Source organism: Helobdella robusta, assembly GCF_000326865.2.
Source record: "Helobdella robusta unplaced genomic scaffold HELROscaffold_6, whole genome shotgun sequence".
Classification (NCBI taxonomy): domain Eukaryota; kingdom Metazoa; phylum Annelida; class Clitellata; order Rhynchobdellida; family Glossiphoniidae; genus Helobdella; species Helobdella robusta.
This window is the reverse complement of record NW_008705330.1, coordinates 3,626,760-3,648,092: the sequence shown is the minus strand read 5'-3', so window position 1 is coordinate 3,648,092 and position 21,333 is coordinate 3,626,760. Positions and strand designations below refer to the sequence as shown.

Sequence of the window (21,333 nt, the reverse complement as noted above, 5' to 3'; positions counted from 1 at the left end):
CAGAAACAACAACAGAAACAACAACAACAAAACATCAAAACAGATGAATAGTAAACACGAACCCCATAAAAATTCCACGCCACATTCCCGGTCATCATCACCAAACTGCAGATTCCAATTAGACAAGAACAACAAAAAGTGATGTTGATTTTGATAATTATCCTGCTCTAGCCGCAAACAAAGAAAGACAGCAAACGCAATTATAAGAGTGGCCAGCCTGACTCGCACTGCCAACACAAGCGCTAACAACAGAACCACACATGGCTGAGATAATTTATTTCCACTGCATTCCATGTATCTGAGTGTATCTACCTGTCTATCCATGTATCCAGATACTTAGCTACCTAGCTACCAGCATTCATTCAGAAATCCATTCGGACATTCATCCATATGTACAACAAACGCATGTGGTTTGATGTTTGCTGGCAGACATTGGCAAACACATTTATAAACACAGATATAAACGTTTATGCATGGACACCAATAATTGCCCAGCAGATCCACACACGCACACACACATATACACACGCACACACGCATACGCTGCCTCCTTTCCACATTCATAAGCTGCTCCACATCGCATCATAAAAATAAACGATTTATGCTGCTTTGCAGTCGATGTCACAATATTAAATGTACACCAAACCACACCTACACACATACATGCACACATACATACACACACATACATACACACACATACATACACACACATACATGCACACACATACATACACACACATACATACACACACATACATACACACACATACATGCACACACATACATACACACACATATACACTCATACATATATCCCATACTACCACACACACACACACACACACACACACACACACACACACACATAGTTGTACGTATACATGCACATACATCGCACATATACAAACACACACGTACATAAACAAAAACAAACACGTAAATAACCAGGGAACGACGACAACAACAACAACAACAACATAAATTAATCTGATAGAGATCAGAATGTATATAGAGTGAACTTCATCACCATAAAAACTTGCTTGCATTTATTTTCATAGCCTGCAATACATGCCAGCCAGCCTGTCGACAGTGCCATCTTCTCCATGATGGCTTTCCACCTAATTTGTTTTTTTCCACCGAAACTACATTTTAAAGTTAAAATAAAATTTTACGTGACCGAAAAATATCCTTTGCATTTAGTTAATGAGACTTTGCAATAAAACATGTTGGTGATGTTGTGATGAGGTGATGTTGAAATGTGGTGTTGTGATGATGAAATGTGGTGTTGTGATGATGAAATGTGGTGTTGTGATGATGAAATGTGGTGTTGTGATGATGAAATGTGGTGTTGTTGTGATGTTGAAATGTGGTGTTGTGATGATGAAATGTGGTGTTGTTGGGATGTTGAAATGTGGTGTTGTGATGATGAAATGTGGTGTTGTTGGGATGTTGAAATGTGGTGATATTGTGCTGATGTGATGTTGAAATGTGGTGATGTTGTTGTGATGTGGTGATGAAATGTTGAGGTGTTTGTGTTGTGAGGTTAGAGTTTTAAAATCTGAATTAGAAACAAATTGATAAGTAAATTGTTATAATGCACGGTACGAACGACATAATATTTTGTCCACAACTGTATTCAAACTACAAGAGTACCATGTCATGTGCCGTCGAATAAATCATTAGCTGGTTCAAATGTGAGGACAGACTGTCCAACTGTCCCGTGAGTTAAGAATTCTCATGTGTTTCAAGCGGGTGTCTGTTTTGTTATAAAATAGCGAAAGTGCAAAAATTATTTGTGATATGAAAATAACTGGAAAAATTAAAATAACAATAAAACAAACCCAAAAATTACTAAAATGCGAATTGCAAATATGTATCAACAAAAACATAGCAGTGACATTGAAAGTGTAGGGCCGTATTATAACTATTCTAACTTGAAAGGAACATTCGAAACCTTTGGTACCAGATGAAGAACCTCGCTAAATAAATAAGGCAGCGAATGAAAGAAAGAGAAACTGATAGAGAAAGCGGGAGAAAGAGAGAGAGAGAGAGAGAGACGAAGGAGACGACACTTTGGAGAACGCTGCATAATTAGAATAAAATAATAAACAACGTTGAACTTGTAATGAAGTTTATCGCGCGAAAACATTAGAACTTTGGTGTTTATTGTTGCAAGCGCCTGGTAAGAAGTTGTCTGTTGAATTAATGTCTTGCCAACTACACGCACCAAAGCAGTGTGTGCATATATGTGTGTGTGTGTGTTTGTGTGCGTGTGTATGTGTGTGTTTGTATGTGTGTATTTGTGTGTGTGTGTGTGCAAGGTCGTAGCTAGGCCGAAATAATTTACATTGATAATTTTTGTAACAATCATTAATTATGTATTTATTTTAATGCCTATCCGTTAAATTGCATGGTAAAATACTTGCAAAAAATGCATGGAAGTTTAATTTAATGCATACTTGTCAAATTAAATGTTAAAATACGTGCAAATATAGAGTTGGAAGTCGGTACATCTGAGTCTGAGAGTCTTGTGAACATTAACAATGAATTGGAGTTGAAGGGCAATGAGAAAAATGTTTCGTCGTGTCTATCCCAAAATATAATTTTGATGCAACATGTTCAAAAACAAAAAAGACATAGCTGATTACGTCGGCGTAAAATTAAGCAACCCTGAAAAAATTGAAGCAAGAGACTTGCTTTGGAAACCAACAAATGGCTACAAAAAATTATTTACCATGATACAGAAAAATTTACAAGACACTTTCAGTATGATTGGTTACAAAAATTACCGGCTTGCTTTTCAGAAAAAGGTAAAGGCGTTTATTGTTCAACGTACAATTCACTTTTGTTTATATAATTTTGTTGAGTTTTTTTATTTTGTAAATAGGACCTGATTTGATTGGATTTGCTGTTTTTTTCTTGATTTTGATTATAAAAAATGTACTCCGACAGCCCCCCCGAAAAATAATCCTGGCTAAGGCCTTGTGTGTGTGTGTATGAATTGTATAAATAATAATTATTGTTGGCTATAAGTACTAGAGTAAAATGGAGTTTATGTAAAATTTAACCTGTTTTTCAGAAATTTTTTAGTTTCAGAAAAGATTAAAAATATTTTTTGATGGATAAATACAAATTTTCTCTTCTTGTACCTGAACTGGTCATTGGAACAAATTCTACATTGAGCTTGAATAGATGTAATTTTCCTTTTTTTCGGTTGTTATATAATACTTTAGTATTGTAGAATAACGAGTTGGAAATTTGATGCACTTTGATTTGATTTTGAAATCTTGTCCTGCTTATAAAATTTCTAACTTCTCGTCAGATTATTCGTGAAGCAAATCAACCAACCAAATTTTGTATCTACCAAACCATCACTCAAACAGCTTTCACTTTCAACTTTAATTTAAAAAAAGTTGTTTGTTTTATCAGCAAAACTTTGCAAGCGTTTTCAGCCAAATTCATGCCTCATTAAATTTCCATCTGAAATAACTGCTACGGCATTTAAATTTAATAAAATTTAAACCCGAGGCCATCTGCAGACTGGCAGGTCGTGTCATCAACCTATAGAGAGCTGAGTATCAGCCAAGGTTTTTGTCAACTCGTCAACTCCTCCACAGAGTTTAATCTTATAAATTGTGATGTTCTTACGATTAAGTGCTTGCTGTTACGAATGAGAGTCCTCTGAAAAAAATGTAAAAAATTTGTTTGCTGGGTGAACTGAGTGCTCCAGAAATTAGTGCGAGTATCATTGCCATTATATTGTTTGTACGACAAAATATAAACTTCGTTTCCGTCGCTTATATGTACACAATGTAGGCAATCATGTCAAATAAATTCGTATAAAAAAAAATTGTAGCATTAACTTGGTTGAAGTTATTATTTTAAGTAGGCATAATTATGCAAAAATTATGTAAAATTATACATTACTATACATGACAAATAATCATCATATGCCAACATTATAAAGTTGCAATTTGTAATGGTGACAAATTTATCCTTCACCGTGCATTCGAACATAATTCTCAACATATAATATCCCATTAACTGTTGAGAGATGCAGTTTATTATATATTATACACATGCCACAGATTGATATATATGTATCTGTACAGTTTAATGTTCATACAGAGAGCCATACATGCAGTGAACGATAAAAGCCTTGCTTGGAAGAGGGGTTCGCAACAAAGGAAGCAAGAAGGACTTATGTATGGAGTTATGATTCCTGCGCGCAATCAACCGTCGCAAGATCCAGTCATCTGCAACCAACTCTCTCTTTACTTCTTATTAATCGCGTTTCTTCTCTTTTTGAAATTTATTCGCCGAAAGTTTTTAAAATGTAATATGATTTTAGATACGGTCGCATGTATGGAGATGATTTTTTTCGAAAAAACTGGAGTTTTCTTTTTTTTTTGAAGCGTAAAATTATCAATATTTTTGTGTGAGAGTGCATCGAGGAATGTTTAACTTTTTGTGGAAAAGTTATCTATGGATGCAATGCGAACTGAACTGTATGTTGCATCTTGTAAAAACTATAATTGTTTATTTGAAATAATTTCACTCGTTCTGAAATGAGATCTGAATTAAATCTACCTTTTTGAATATTTTTCAAACAAAATAATTAATAATTTCAGTTTTTATATGCAAATTTATTACAAAAATGCGAATTGAGCGAAGAGATCATCAAGTCTTCACAATTGTTTAGAAGCTTTCAAGACGAAAAAATCTTCCGCTTTGCAATCCTATGTATGAAATATGTTAAAAAAAACTTTTATAAGCCAAAATATTTTGAGACATAAAAAAAAGTCAATAGGAATGAAACAATTTCATTTTTTGGAACAAAATTTTACGATCCGATTGCAACGCATGTAGAACTTTTACAAGAAATATGTGCTTCTGCAGAAGAGCTACATTCTGTCGGGCGAAATAGTTCATCTCTGTCAGTCCCTCAAATATGTCATAAGCATCAGGATTATTTGGAAGGATCAAAAAAAAAAATTAAAAATACTTCATCGTTTCAATCCTTAAATACGATATAACATATGTGCAGGAGTCAATGGGCGTTTTCGGGGTTTAAACCCCCCAAAATAAAATAAAATATTTCATAATTTGATCTGTTTTATATTTCCTTTTCACCATTTGAAATAAATTGTTCAAATTTTTGTTCAATATTTCTACTTTTAAACTGACATTCCAAAAAATTAAACATTTCTTTATTGTACTTCTTGCGACATGTTGGCAACTTTAGAATTCGGTTGTAGCAATATGTGATGGCAACAGTAACATCTGGCGCACTGACAGCCAAAGTTTACCATTAATATTAAAATTAATAATGGTAATCGTAGTGGTTATGTATGACGAACTCACGGTTGCAGGCTCGATGTTATTTTCAAATGCATGGGTATGTCTTTATATGCGTGTGCATGTATGTGTACATGTGTACATGCACGAATATGTGCTTTATGGAGTAAATATGCTAACTCAGGGCGGGAGGGATGGAGTTTGATTTTATTTTTGCAATGGAAGTTAAGGTTTCTTGTTTGTTTATTTAATCTCGGAAGTAATGCAAAGATTGTGTACAACGTCTGGAAGAACAAATTTTTACAAATTTTTATTCAGTTTTGCTTAATTTTATTTATTTGTTTTCTGTTTATTTGTAGAACATTTAATTCATTTGTTTTGCCTAATTATAATAGAATTTTGAATTACCTTGAAAGAGTCTTTAAGCACACAAGAGGTATGGAAAGCTAGTTTTGCTTCCAAAAAATTATCTTATAAATACGCTTACGTTTGTAACCATATATTTAACCACTATTTAAAATTTTGGGAACTTCGCCAGCATCAAACTGCCACTCAAGAAAAAGCATTCTCTAGCCAACATGGCCTTAAACATTTAAAAAAATCAAATTAAAATATAAAATAGCTTAAACCCCCCCCCACGAAACAAAACCTGGCCACGCCTATGCCATGTAATCCTTAATCTCACACAAAACTGTTTAAAAAGTTTTTCTTTCGTGAATCATCGAATGAGGGGAAGAGTGCGTGCTTTAAATCAGTGGACGAAGATGCAGAAGAGTTAGCGTGGAAAAAATTGGCAAATTTCCTAAATATAAAATGATTTGATATTCAAATTGATCCATGAAAATCTGCTTATTCTTAGAAATTAATAGAAATAAATAACTAGATGAACTGGTGGATTAATTGAAGAATGCGCAAAATTTAAAAAAAATTGTATTCTCTTGAAATGAGAAATAAAATGAAATTAATGGAGAAGTCTATTTTCTACCTAACCAAACTAAGTTCATTGTTTCCACACTGTTATACGTCAAAAACCATTTAGAAATATTCAACAAATAAAATTATTTCGGAACGTCTCGCGTCATACTGAAATTACTCAAAATAACTGGAAGAACAAACACAAATTCGGCAAAACACATAAATACAAATTTTTTTTCTTGAGACATTCTCTAAAAAACGTTAAAAATTAAAACAATCGAGAAATCGATGATGCCGTAATCAAACAACATTATTAAGTGTTCAGACATTTTTTGTCAGAAAAATCTATTTCAGCTTAAACAGAAGTTTGTTGTTTGACAGGTACAAATTGCTGCATAAGTTCTAATGGGAAAGTTCATTCAATTGTTGGCTGGGCGGGCATCTATCGATTGAATTGTTATTTTAATTGTTTTCAAACCTGGCGATTAAAAAAGAAAATATTACTTCGTGCTGCCAATTGTACTTTTAAATTCAACAGGAGTTTTCGTTATTTGATTTTGTAACTATTTAATGATTTATGGAAGTTTATGAGAAAAATTACTGGAACGATTGAACAATGTAACAAGGGACCGTGGAAATGAGATGGATGCCTTCCTGGTAATGGTGATGAGGACATGCAACTACTTACTTACTACTGTGTTGTTGATGTTGATAATGTTTTTGGTGTTGTTGTTGATGTTGTTTTTGTTGACGTTGTGTTGTTGTTGTTGACGTTGTTATTGTTGTTGTCGTTGTTGATTTTGTTGTTGTTAATGTCGGTTGATGTTGTTGAAGATGATGATTAACAAGCAATAAGACTAAAAATAGCTCTGAGCCAGTTATGTTTCTAAAAGTTATTTTATCTGAAAAATTCTTTTTGTTTCATTAACGCTAGAATAAATTAAATCCATTTCCAAATTAAATGATTTGATTTTAGTTCATGAAAGCAAATAATTTTCATCCAATTTTTAATTCCCTATCTACCTAGCTTCTTACATTTGGTCAACATAAAAATTCAATTTAAATTTGTCACAAATCAAATGATGTTATATTTTTCAACTATATATTAAATAATTTCTCCAGATGGTTGCTATCAATTTTTTTGAAACTCTGCAATAGTTAACAACTTCATTAAAATAAAAATATAAAATATATAAAAATGTTAATCACTTAGTTTGTACATCCTTGAAATTGGCATTATTTCATCATCGATTGCATCAAAGCTGACGAAACTATCTCAAAATCAAGTTTTAACCATGACCTTTTGCTGGGAAGTCAGAGCACATTTATCTCCAAAATGAAAGTCGTCATCAAAGCTAACAACATTTCTCGCTGCTCAAAAACTACGGAGAATTTTGCAGAAACCCTCTTCAAATTTGCTAGAAAATATTTAGTCCAGCAGCTGCCGACAAACGCTAATTTGTTTAGATGGGGCAAAACGCCAAGCTCTCTACGTTCTCTCTGTGGCTCTCGACATGCAAGAAAGCATGTGGTTTCTAACTGTAGATACACCGAGAGACACAAGATTGTAGCCGCGATCACCAACCGGTTGAAAGTACGTGCGCCTGCCAATTGTCGATTATTTGCAGATTTGACGGTATTCAGTCGATATCGGATCTGTTCAACACCCTACGTCCCGACATAGCCATACTGCAGGGTGACACAGTCGAGATTCCGGAGCTAACGGTGTGTCATGAATCCAACCTGGAATCATCCCGACGGCACAAGATAAATAAATATTCCGCAATTTCGCATAGCTATTTTAATGGCAATTACAAACACTGCTCAATAATTTTCGAAATATCGCCAATTGGTTTTTATAATAACTTTAATTTTTCATTGTTAAAAATTTCTTGGCTGCTTTCTTTTAGTGACGAGTTGACAGGGGCTAGTTGTTGTGAGGCTCTTATACGTCATGCATTTTGACAGGAAGAATTTGTGGCATAAATTTGAATGTATCAATTCTTCACCGCACGGTACTTTCCCCCTGAAATGAGCATGGTGGTTTATACACATTGAAAATTTTATTATTTCAACATTTCATCCTTTTAATCATTTATTACATTAGCTCTGAATTCTTACTATGCCAACAAATATATCCTATAATTATAGTTAATCCTATAATGAAGTTATAATTTATTTTTATTTTTATTATTATTGTTATAATTGCTATTATTATTATTGTTATTATTATTATTATTATTATTACCATTGCTATTGTTATTATTATTAATGTTTTTATTTATTATTATGATGCTGGAAATAGGCTCAGTTTAACTGATCTTAACTGATCTTATCAGCTAATAACTTTACAACGTCATCATCATCATTATCATTACCATCATCATCTTCTTCTTCACCACTTTCTCCTCTTATTATCATCATTACCATCATTTCATCATTACTATCATCATCATTTTTCAGCATCATCATCATCAACATCATCATCATCATCATTGTCATCATCACCATTTCTAACTTTAATTACTACTCTGCCAATGAAATTGTTCATCGGACAATACTATCTGCGTGTGCGTAGGATGTAATTTAGTTGGATGAGTGTGTGTGTGTGTGTGTGTGTGTGTGTGTGTGGGTGTGGGTGTGTGTGTGTGTATGGTTGTTTATGTTGTATGTGTGTGAATGTGTGTGCTTGGGTGTGTAAATGTGTGCAAGTTTTTGTGCTCATGTGAGATTGTTTGTGTGTATGTGTGTATACGTGTATGTGTTTATATGAGAGTGTTAGTGTGTTTGTGGGTTGTTGGTGTGTGTTTGTGTGTAAGTGTGTGTGGAAGATGGTTGGTAGGGATTTGTTTGTGTGCATACGTAATAACACATTTTTATACTTGTTTAAATTGTTGTGTCCCATCGTGTATGTGTATCTCTGAGGTGTGTGTTGTGGATGAAGTGAATGAATGAATGAATGAATGAATGGATGGATGGATGGATGGATGGATGGATGGATGGATGGATGGATGGATGGATGGATGGATGGATGGATGGATGGATGGATGGATGGATGGATGGATGGATGGATGGATGGATGGATGGATGGATGGATGGATGGATGGATGGATGGATGGATGGATAAATGGATGGATAAATGGATGGATAAATGGATGGATAAATGGATGGATAAATGGATGGATGGATGGATGGATAAATGGATGGATAAATGGATGGATAAATGGATGGATAAATGGATGCATGGGGATGAAGAAATGTTAAAGCAATACCAAAATAACTTTCCAACATAATAATTTTTCATTATAAAGCTAGCCATAATAACGATGTTTAATTAATCTAACGGAGAAGTATTTAATAAACTCATTAAGGTAATTAGGTTCATCGGCCAATTATCTCCACCAATTATATTCATCATAATTTTGTTCATAATTATGATTGACTAATTATTATCATCATTATAAATATTATTTGCCAGTTTTTCGATAAATTATCTTTACAATTATCGTAATTAATTGGTAAAATATATCAAAATGTCAGGTTGTACTGTTAATCAGGCTCAAAAGACAAATTTTTAATTTTATTTTACGGCTTTCAGCTCCCACTATTGTGCTATAAAGTGTGCCTCAATTATTTTAATTTAATTTAATTTAATTTAACATAATTTATATTTAGTCTTTTAATCAGTCTTATTAATTGTTTTATTTTTGAGAATTTTACTCTTTGCATCAAGTTCTGCTCACTTGTTTCATTTAGTTGTCTATAAAACAAAATAATATTCAAATAAAAATTGAATAATTAAAAAAAATAAATCATTAATTAATTAATTAATAATTAATTGGATAATTAAATGTATAAATAACAAATAAAAATTTATCAATTAATCAACTCCTGTTGTTTCGTCGTAAGATTGAATTAACAGAGGGCACCTTGTGCAGAATTACGTAATAATATTAATAATAATAATAAGAAGAAGATGATGATGATGATGATGATGATAATGATGATGAAGAAGAAAAAGAATGATAAAAAGAGTGATGATGATGATAATAATAATAAGAAGAAGAAAAAGAAGAAGAAGAAGATGATGATGATGATGATGGTGGTGGTGGTGGTGAAGAAGAAGAAGAAAAAAAGAATGTGATGATGATGATGATGGTGGTGGTGGTGGTGAAGAAGAAGAAGAAAAAAAGAATGTGATGATGATGATGATGATAATAATAATAAGAAGAAGAAGAAGAAGAAGAAAAAGAAGAATGATTATAAGCGAGATGATAATAATAATATTAATAGTTAATGATGATGATACTAATAATAATAATTGATAATGGTAATAATAATAATTTTTTCATATTTTTTGTTGTCCATAGGTCATCGTCGTCTGATATTAATAATATAATGATGATGATGATGATGATGATAACATTTTTAATTATTTCTTAATCTCTATCTTTTGCTGGTTGTATGATTGAGTGGTAGAGTGTATCCGATTTAAGTAACAGCTAACGTGAAAACTATTGGCTTTTAGATTAATCCATCCACTTGTTCAACTAATTTAATAATTCACTAATTTAACCTCTGCAATCCAACAACAATTTTTTAAATGGATGCCAAGCAAATTTGGTGCTCAAAACATTTCTTACCAGGTTCACTGGTTTCTGAATTTTTGTTCAAACTTCTCAAAAGGTTGTTCAAACTGCAATGTCATTTCAAAATGGTTGAATAAATCTCCCAACGTTGTTGATGTATGATGAAGTTAAAGAATGCACCCAGGAATCATATTGATACTTCATTGTTCCTCTGCAAATCGCGGTTGACTTAATTTAATTTTCATTAACTTAAAGAGAAAGCTGATTGCCCTGTTGGCCGCGGCACATTCAGCGGGTTTTAAACCAGAGAGAGCAGACGTCGTGTCGAGTTAGTTCACTCGGTTGGAGTGCCATGTCTCGTGTGCGGTTCGAAGCTCAGACAATCATGCAACGGGAACGTGTGATGCAAGTGATGCTGTGGGTGCGTACGAGGTGGAAATGTGCGTGTGGAAGTCGCAAATTTGCCTCTGTCAGAACTGCACAATAGAAAACAAATTACATTTTTTTTTTATCATTAATGCTTGTACCACCGACCACATAACGTTGTTGTTGATGTTTTTGTTGATGTTGTTGTTGTTGTTGTTGTTGTTGTTGCTTACTTGCTGCTGCTGTTGTCATATGTTGCAGTCTCAACTATTTTTTCATCATCTGTGATGTTCATTAAATATAACAATACAGTACAGGTAGCAAAAAGCAACTAATGAGTTGCTGCTGCGACCAACAATGATGTTTCAATGGCATTGAATGAATGTTTTTTGAATTGTTTGCTGGATTGTTTGCTGAATGGTTTGCCGATCTGTCTGCATTGAAACGAAACTCAAACTGAGACACTTGTCGTTTTTAAGTTAGCACAAATATTTTATTGTAGATGTTTAATGAATAGAGGTTGGCTGGCTGGCTGGCTGACTGGCTGACTGGCTGGCTGGCTGGCTGGCTGGCTGGCTGACTGGCTGATTGGCTGTCATGAAGTTGGTTCAATGGATGCCAGCAATTCACTGATATTAAACAGATGCTTAATTGGCTCTACGTGTTTGCTGTTACAATTACAAAAGGAGCAATAATAATATTAATAACAATAATAATTTTCTAACGCTAATAATAAAAATTATGTTATTATTCTTGGTCTTATAAATATTTGTATTGCTATTATCATTTTAATTAGTGTTTTTATGTTGTTTGTCTTGTTGAATCGTTGAAAGAGAATAAAAAACAACGAAAAACAAAGTGAACAACAAGAAGAACAACAAGAAAAACAACAAAACGATGAAGATGATTGTTCATTGAAAGATGTGCAATAATAATTAACAACAACAATGTTCATCTCGTTTGTTCGATTTATAAGAACAAACATCATCATCATCACTGCCACTATTATCTTTAATAATTTAATTGAATCATTTTTTTCTATTATTATTATTATCATTATTGATGAGTTTTTAAAAAATGGCGCCAAACTGAAAGTAGTGAGAGTGGTGTAATAAAGTGATGATGACGATGATGACGATGGTGATGATGATGATGATGATGATGACGATGGTGATGATGATGATGATGACGATGGTGATGATGATGATGATGACGATGGTGTTGGTGACGATGATTATGATGATGATAATCATGATGATGGTAATGATGAACGTTCACTTATTAGATGAAAGCAATTTTAATAATCGTCCAAGCATCAACATAAAAATAATTTGTTGACTATAAAAATTTCACAAACCCATTATTCTCACACGCGTACGTGCACACACACACACACACACACAAACCTGCACACACATTCACACATACACCATTCACACATACACCATTCACACATACATCACACGCATACACGCACACGCACAAACTTGCACACACGGGCGAGCACACACACGAAACATATGCTCCACGAAATGCATGAGGGCAAAATGAAGCGTACAAAAGACAAGTTTCTGCTCTGGTTGTGTTCGAACCAGGTCGTTGCACAACCGTCTCTTAAGTCTGTTTATTGAAATCTAAATATTTGATGTGATAAACTCTGATTGGTAATAAATTGGTATGATTTCTTATTACGTGTAATTGGCTCGCTTGAATGCATGCCATCTTAAGTTACGTAAATTGATTCAACTTCTTCAAATTTAATCTGGATTGCAATGAAATATTTTGTTAATGTTGTGCCATCAAAATGTAAGGTTAAGAGGCCAAATGGTGTGTCAAATGTTAATTTGTCCCTCCAGCATTGCACGTGACCACCTGGGACTGTTGGCTGTGGCTGCCAAGTGATGGGGGTATGTGGTGGGAGTTGAACCAACCCAACTGCCATGCCAATTTTTACATCTTGAACACATTTTTATGTCATTTTGCTTTAAAACTATGATAAAAATGCTCTTCTATTTTTTATTAGCAAATATATTCAGCTAGTTTTATCGCAAAATTTGAGCAATTATTTGAATAAAAAAATGTTGGTTATTGTTATTCAAAAATGAAAGCCGCAGTGCAAATTGTAATTTCTAATAATTAAAAATTAAACAGATGTTTTTGCGATCTAATTTAAGTTTTCGTTGGGATGCGACAATGAGAAGATGCCGATTGCTCATCAAAAGCCAGCAAGGCTGGAAATGGTTTCAAAGAAGCTTGGTTAAAAAAAATGGTCAAAACTGAAACAATTGATTCAAAAGGTTTAAAACAAGTGCAGTTAGAAAATATTTTCCAGTTTTCAGAAGACGTTGGTTTGATTTGCAAAATAGGTCCTGAAGCCAAAGCATGCAAAGAATTTTCAAGTGGCCACAGATGGGAAGTGTGGAAATTAGAGGATTTGAAAAGGTATATTAGGCATAAGGCTCATTTGGAGTCATTTGCAGTATTGAAAAGAAATAAAACTGGAACAGGCATTAACAAAATGATTACGGAATCTGGAGCAGAGAAGCAGATGAGGAGTGAACTAATCAACTGATCACCAGCGAAGTAAGAGCGAACAAGTAAAAATGATTATTGATGATGTAGTGCTAGCTATTTCAACAAATGCTTCAATGCCATCAGTTGTGTACGTTCATTATCACATGGCCAAATATGTAAAATTTGATATTGATTTTGATGAAGTTTTTAAATTCTGGAAAACCCCAAGTGCAGGAGGGAAAATAGTGAATGGAATTGATTTGAAGTATTTCTTTTATATCTTTAGAATTTTAACATTTTATAACTGAATTACACATAATATTATAATAAATTTATAAATAAATGTTGGTTGGCTGGTTGGTCGATCGGTCGGTCGGTTGGTTGGTTGGTTGGTCGGTCGGTCGGTCGGTCGGTCGGTCGGTTGGTTGGTTGGTTGGCTGGTTGATTATGACAATGGATAGCAGGTTGATGGATAGTTAGTTGGTTGATGGCTGGTTGATGGTTAGTTGATTGGCTGGTTAGTTGATAGTTGATTGATGGTTGGATGATATTTGGTTGGTTGACAGTTGGTTAATGGCGGGTTGATGGTTGTTCTCTGGTTGGTTGACGATTGTTTGATGGATTACCTGTGGTAGGTTGTGATATTGATGACAATCATATTGATGATGATGATTATGATGATGGTGGTGATGATGATGATGACAACGAAGATGATGATGATGGTGAAAATGACGATGATGATAATGATGAATATAGAAGGAACATTTCTGACTGACCTGACAGACTTAATTACATTACTACTAACTAACTAACTGGCTACACCATAATTGAGTGCTACATAATTAGCGCTATTGATGATTATGATGATGGGATGATTATTATTGCTGTTGTTGTTTACCGTGGTTATGATTATTATTGATATTAGTATAATTATTTTTATTATTTAAAAATATTTTTAATTTCATATAGTAATAATTATGATTTCGTTATTTCTCTTGCAAGAGCCGGCCATATTATTTCAGGTTTTTAACGATGCTAATTGCCCACTCGCTCACCAGCTACCTCATTTGGGCTAGCAATAATACTTATCAGTAATATTCCCTCCGTAATTACAAGATCAATAATAATTATTAATACAGTTATGCGTGTGTGTTTGCGTGCGTGTGTGTGTGTGTGCGCGCGCGCGTGTGTGTGTGTGTGTGTGTGTGTGTGGGTGTGTGTTATAGTGAAGATGTTATAATTAACATGAGAATAATTAAGTCCAACATTCAATAAAAACAATTAACTATAATATTAATAATATTATTATTCTTATTTTATTTATTACCTTAATTATTTCATAATTATTAGTATAATGTTCTCGGTCATAATAGTTTCTCAACACTATTCTGTTCTGTTTGTTGCTGCTGTTACCGAAACGAAACGAAACCTAACGAATCGAAACGAAACGAAATTTTATTGAAGCTTTTTGAAATTAAAATTGAATTAAAATCATCGATGGCCTACAACTTAAAATCGAAATTTTATTTAATGTTGTTGCGAGTTTTATGATTGTTATTATTTTTAATCGAAAAATGTAGATAAAAAATGAATGAACGAATGAACGAACGAGCGAATGAAGGAACAAACGAACGAACAAACAAAAGAACGAATGAATGAATGAATAAGTGAATGAATCGGCATCAAAAAGACAAATATAATTAAGACACTACAAAGTCACTTTCATCACGGCAACCAACCACTAAGGTGACTGTTGACGATGTTGATGACGATGATGATGATAGTTGTGATGATGTTGATGATAATGATGATGGGGATGATGATGAGGAGGAGAGGAGTTAGAATATGATGATTTTGGTTTACCATGTTCGTGATGACTTCATCAACAATGACACTCAGAAGATAACAAATATGTGTTGTACTGTATTAATTTTTAAATTACATTTTTACTTTAAATAATAATAATAATAATTATTATTATTATTATTATAACAATAATATGTTAATTAATAATAGTTATTGTTATTATTTATATAACATAACAATATAATTAATAATTATTATTATCATCAAAAAAATTATTTTTAGTTATTATTATTACTATAATTATTATTATAACGATAATAATTGTAATAATGTTTATAAAACATTTCAAGTAGGTGCTAAGTTGACAGAGCCTGTCAAATGTAAACACTGATCAACTAAATATCCCAAATAAACCATTCCTGTGTGTGTGTGTATGTGTGTGTGTTTGTTTGTTTGGGTGTGTGTGTGTGTGTGTGTGTGTGTGTGGGTATAGGTAGAAAGATAAGAGAAAAAAAGATGTAGAAGTTGAAAAAAAAACAACACAAAGGAACAGTATTGAAAAAGCAATAGTTAGATGTTGGATAACAACAATCTTTGTAGAAAATAATTCATTGAGCAATTAATTATTTAATGACAGACTAACGGCTTGCTGAATTTGTCCTCAATATTTTCATAAACATACAAATTCATTAAAAATAAATTTATCAAATTATAGCTGATTTATAAAATTACTAGTTTCAATTTCCAATTCATTTTATTCGCTTGTGTTCTGCATTAATTTGCATGGAAAACATACAAAGAGTCATTTTTGATGACGTGTTGGTTCATTTGTGAAGATTTGAAATGAAATATCTTTTATAATCAAATAATCTCCTTGTTTTTTTGAGTTTATAGTTTGGGTCCTTTTTTTGAATGGAAGCATCACAAACGCAAATTGGTTGATGATGACCGAATGATTGCACGCGGTCAGCTGCCTCCCCACAACATCGGCACGTGGTAGCGAATAAATAATTGACATTACGACACAATTAGAGTCGCAACTGTCCATAAGCCACACTGAATTGTTTCAGTCAACGCGTAATTTCAAGGTCACTTGAGATAGTTCAAGGACGATGGACCTACCTGTGTTGCATGCAACTATAAATAGTGTCTGTCGTCGGCAGTTTTGCTAGGTGAGGGAAATGAATAGTTTGCTGAATGAATGCACGTCACAGGGTTTGCTGTATGCCTGCATTCATTCGCTGATTGATTATTTTGACAGCTTTTTTATGAAATACACAAAAATTTGATTTCTAAAGAGCGTCCCATATACAAAAGAACAGTTAAACTCGAGGTTGACGATTTGAAATTCGACCACCTTACGCTTGGACTAGTCTCCGTCCGAGAGTAAATTTACAGCATGTTGAATGGACTAGCAATCAAGGTACCTGATTAAGCAGGTTCTATAAATGCTCCATCCCCATAACACCAGGTTTGAGGTGGATCTTCTAGATGGCCCTCAGGTGGCTGGTGGAAGGGATGTTCCGGTGGTTGGATGCATGTAGCTGAATGATCTGCAACTCACTCTGCCTGCATGTGTGGAGTGTTTTTAGGATGAGAATGAGAGGTGCTTTACAAATAAACATTCAATAACAGTAACGTCGGATACTGTCTTATAAAAGGTAAATACGTGAAACAGAGATGTTTAACACTTTGATGAATGAATAGTCAATTTAAATAATAATTGTACCGTGCCCGTTCTTTGTATAATGCAGGTTCTAGTTAATTCTTTTCTAATTGTCATATTTAAAACATTTGCAGACTAGCGTTAAAATGATTGATCCACCAATTATATTCGTAATTAGGTTCTGGAGCATTTGAACTTCTTATACCAAAACTGGTGCACCATTATTGACACTTTGAACAATAATTATCAACGATGGGTATGTGTTTATATTGTGTTCGTGCACTGCACACGTGCGTGTCTGCTGCTCTGTGTGCGTGCGTGTGTGCCTGCTGGTGTGCGTGTTGATTCGTCTGTGTGTGTGTGCGTGCGTGTGTGTGTATGTTTGTTTGTCTGTGTGTGTGCGTTAACACAATTGTTTTTACACTCAAAATGCAATGAATTAACAACGGCAACAATTTTTTTCTTTCTTTTTTTCTTTTCTTTAAAATGGTTTGCTATCGAAAATAGAAACATTTTTGAAAATTTGGCCAAACCTCATGCAAACCCACCTGTTTTGACTTTTTAAAATTGTTCCCAACATTTTTTTCTCTATCAAGTTAACTCCTAACATAACCAAATATAAACGATGCCAAACACGGAGTTGTAACTTGAGGATGGAGTCGATTTGTCACGTTCAAATAAACGACAAAGTCTATTTATATGAAGTTTAACAATTTATCATGCACACACACACACACACACACACACACACGTACAGATATATACTATACATATATACATACAGATATATGCACAGTACATATACCATGATATAAAGACATCATGATTGCATGAAATGCACTAAATCGTCGGCGGGTTGACCGCCAAAAACTGAGGTCCCTCAAAATGAAAAATGGCAACTATTTTTTGTTTACAACCCCAATTTTTCATTCAAAAACAAACAGGTACTTTTGCCGTTAAAACAAAATGTGTGTGTACGTATGTAGGTATACATGTATGTATGTATGTGAGAACTCCGTTGAGCCAAATCATCGAGAAGTCCTCAGAAGAGAAATCCCCGCCGACAAATGTTTCTACCCTTTCCAACCTCCTTACATTTACGGCGGACCGGGCCACGTTCGTTGATCACTCGAACGCTTCTCGAAGACTGTTGATTTCTCAGTGGTGTTAATCTGCCATTTATGTATTTATAACAAACTACAGCTTTACATTTCCATTCGAAGTCGTATCACTGTAGCCATGGTTTGCTAATTCAGCAGAAAGTCCTTTTTATTTCTATTTAGCCACAATCAATACAATCTGCGCTACTAATAACTTTACTCAAGCATGTTCTACGCTTTCTGCCTGACAGTCTCAACTCTTTGAAAAGTGCACACATCGACGCTCCCACTGTTCCTCTTGCACCAGCCTCAACAGCGTAGAACCTGGTTTTGTATCCTTTCCGGTTTAAACCTTGAATCAGCTGTTCATACTTTGCAGTTTTTACATCGTGGCTACAGAGTATGTTATCTTTGCACGACACAGTTAGTTTACTAACGATTTCTGAATTCGTATTCTCAGATGCTACCACCATGTCAGGTCACATGTCTGGCCATAGTAGTCTTGGAATCACAAACTGCGTCAACCAGACTTTAAACTGTATGTATGTGTGTGTGTGTGTGTGTGTGTGTGAGTGAGTGTGTGGTATGTGGGTGTGTGTGTGTGTGCCACCATTAGCATGTGATGATGATGATGTCTTATCAACCTGGTTTGCACGGCCCACTCAGCCAACTCACCCACCCACCTCATCACCCACATCATGATCATGAACTTGAATAAAATCGTCGTGACTGGCAAATAAATTTCTAGTTATGCAGGCACACGTACATCCACGCATTTCATTACTACTATAAGCACACACTCCTACACATACTCACCTGCTCATACATAAACATTCATACATCAACAAACACACACACACACACACACAAATATATATATATATATATATATATATATATATATATATATATATATATATATATTATTAATGAAACATTTATAAGCGCTAATTAAAATCAAAAAGTTCTCAAAAGCGCTATCTATAATCAAACAAAGTCAAAAAAGAAAAAAGTACAGTCAATGGCGGTAGTAACAAACAAATAATTATTCACTTAACAACAAAATCAAAGCGAAAATAAGTAAGTTTTAAGTTTCTTTTTAAAATCATCAAGTTTCAAATCTTTAGTTCTAAAAGATCTCGGTAAGCTGTTCCAAACCATTGGTCCAGATACTGCAAAATCTCTTGATGCTCTCTGCAGATTGACATCGGGTACAACCAGCAAAATGCCATCATCTGATCTAAGGTTCATATCACTCATCATTATAGATTTTTCTTTTATTTTATTTATCAAATAACTTGGTAACAAGCCATGCACAGTTTTATACATTAAAATACATATTTATATTTAATTCTTTTCTTTATAGTAAGCCAATGAAGGCCCTTAAGAATTGGCATAACATGGTTAAATTTGAAACCTCCAACAATCAATTTGGCTGCTCTATTCTGAATAGAGCTCTATTCTGAATTTTCTGAATTGTAGAAATAAACCTATCTGGCAAATCGTAAAACAGACCATTGCAATAGTCCAATCGTGAATGAACCAATGCATGCACCAAGGTATGAATAGCAGATTTATCTAATGACTTACGGAGTTTATAGAGTTCTCGAATCTGTCCGGAGCATGAATTTGTTATCATCTTTATATGATAGAGATGACTCTTTTTCACTGAGTCGATATTAAGTTACATCAGCTACTGCCATGTACCTATTGGAACAAATTTTGATTTCTGCTGATTTAATCTAAAACCATTGTTTGACACCCAATTTTCAGTGTTATTTAGGCAGGTTACAAGTTTGTTGATTTCAGATTGCAGTAATTCTGGCTTATTACTAACTATAATCTAAATATCATCAGCATAGGCATGATATTTAAAACCGAAATTACTAATTACTTTAAAAACTTCAACGGTATACATGATAAAAAGAATAGGCCCAAGCACTGAACCTTGTGGCACTCCTGATGTCAAAACCGTTTCATTTGATAACACATTATTGAAAACTACCTGTTGCTTTCTGTCAAACAGATATGATCTGAACCACTTGATAACAGTACCGGAAATACCATAATCATGAGCCAATTTTTCCAAGAGAATCTGATGGTCTACACAATCAAATGCCGCACTCATATCTAAAAACGTGGCTAGAGCCACATGTTGTTTGTCCAAAGTAGCAAACAACTCAGAAAACACATAAAACAGTGCAGTTTCTGTTGAATGATAGCGGCGATATCCAGATTGGTGAACTGGTAGCAGGTTGTTTACATTCAAATGATTCAAGAGCTGTTTGGCAACTACTCGTTCAAATATCTTGGAAATGAAACAGATGTTGGCATTTGGTCTATAACTAGACAAATCATTTCGATCCATATTCACTTTCTTTAAAACTGGATAAACCATAGCATGCTTACAACCATTAGGAAATGTGCCACTGCTCAAACTCAGATTTAAGATACTGGTAAGAAAACGATGAATAAATCAATATATTTCTTTAAAATATGGGTCGGAAAGACATCTATCATACATGTTTTTGATGGCAAACTGAGTACAATTTTTCTAACGTCAGATTCTGTTAAAAGCATAAAGTCAGGAAAGAACAATTCCCATTGTACTGAGCTTGACAAATAGTCGGACAATTAGACACATTGGTAGACTGTTTAATTTTATTTACTTTATCATTAAAAAACTTTAAGAATTGAGACGAATCTAAACCAACAATTTCACTCAATGACTGACCAGTGACCTGATTACAAAGGACTTTATTAATAACATTCCATAGATTTTTAGGAGATCCACTATTGTCTGCAACAAGTCTTTTCCAATAACTATTTCTTTTTTGTAAAAAAAGCCTAGATTTATTTTTCAGAGCTGCTATCCACTCATTTTTACATTTCTCTGTCTGATATTTTCTGTAATTCCTTTCTTTCTTTCGACAAAGTCTTTTGAAAGATTTACATTCACCATCATACCATGGAGCATTAACATCACATCTGACTTCTGCAAAACGAAGTGGAGCAACTGCATCAGCCAATTTCTTGAGTTCAGGACTCATCATATCAAACTCAATATTAATATTAT

At 33.8% G+C, this 21,333-nt stretch overlaps 1 protein-coding gene across 1 annotated transcript; it reads right to left on the bottom strand.

Annotated features, from left to right (window-relative positions):
- Window positions 1-12,894: 12,894 nt before the first annotated feature.
- HELRODRAFT_164328 (hypothetical protein) lies at window positions 12,895-17,737 on the bottom strand (the record flags this gene model as incomplete). The annotated part of the gene is made up of 5 exons (XM_009029288.1): window positions 12,895-13,062; window positions 15,013-15,114; window positions 15,906-15,910; window positions 17,056-17,060; window positions 17,706-17,737. 5 exons carry the CDS (start codon window positions 17,735-17,737, stop codon window positions 12,895-12,897), a joined length of 312 nt encoding a protein of 103 aa, XP_009027536.1.
- Window positions 17,738-21,333: the final 3,596 nt, after the last annotated feature.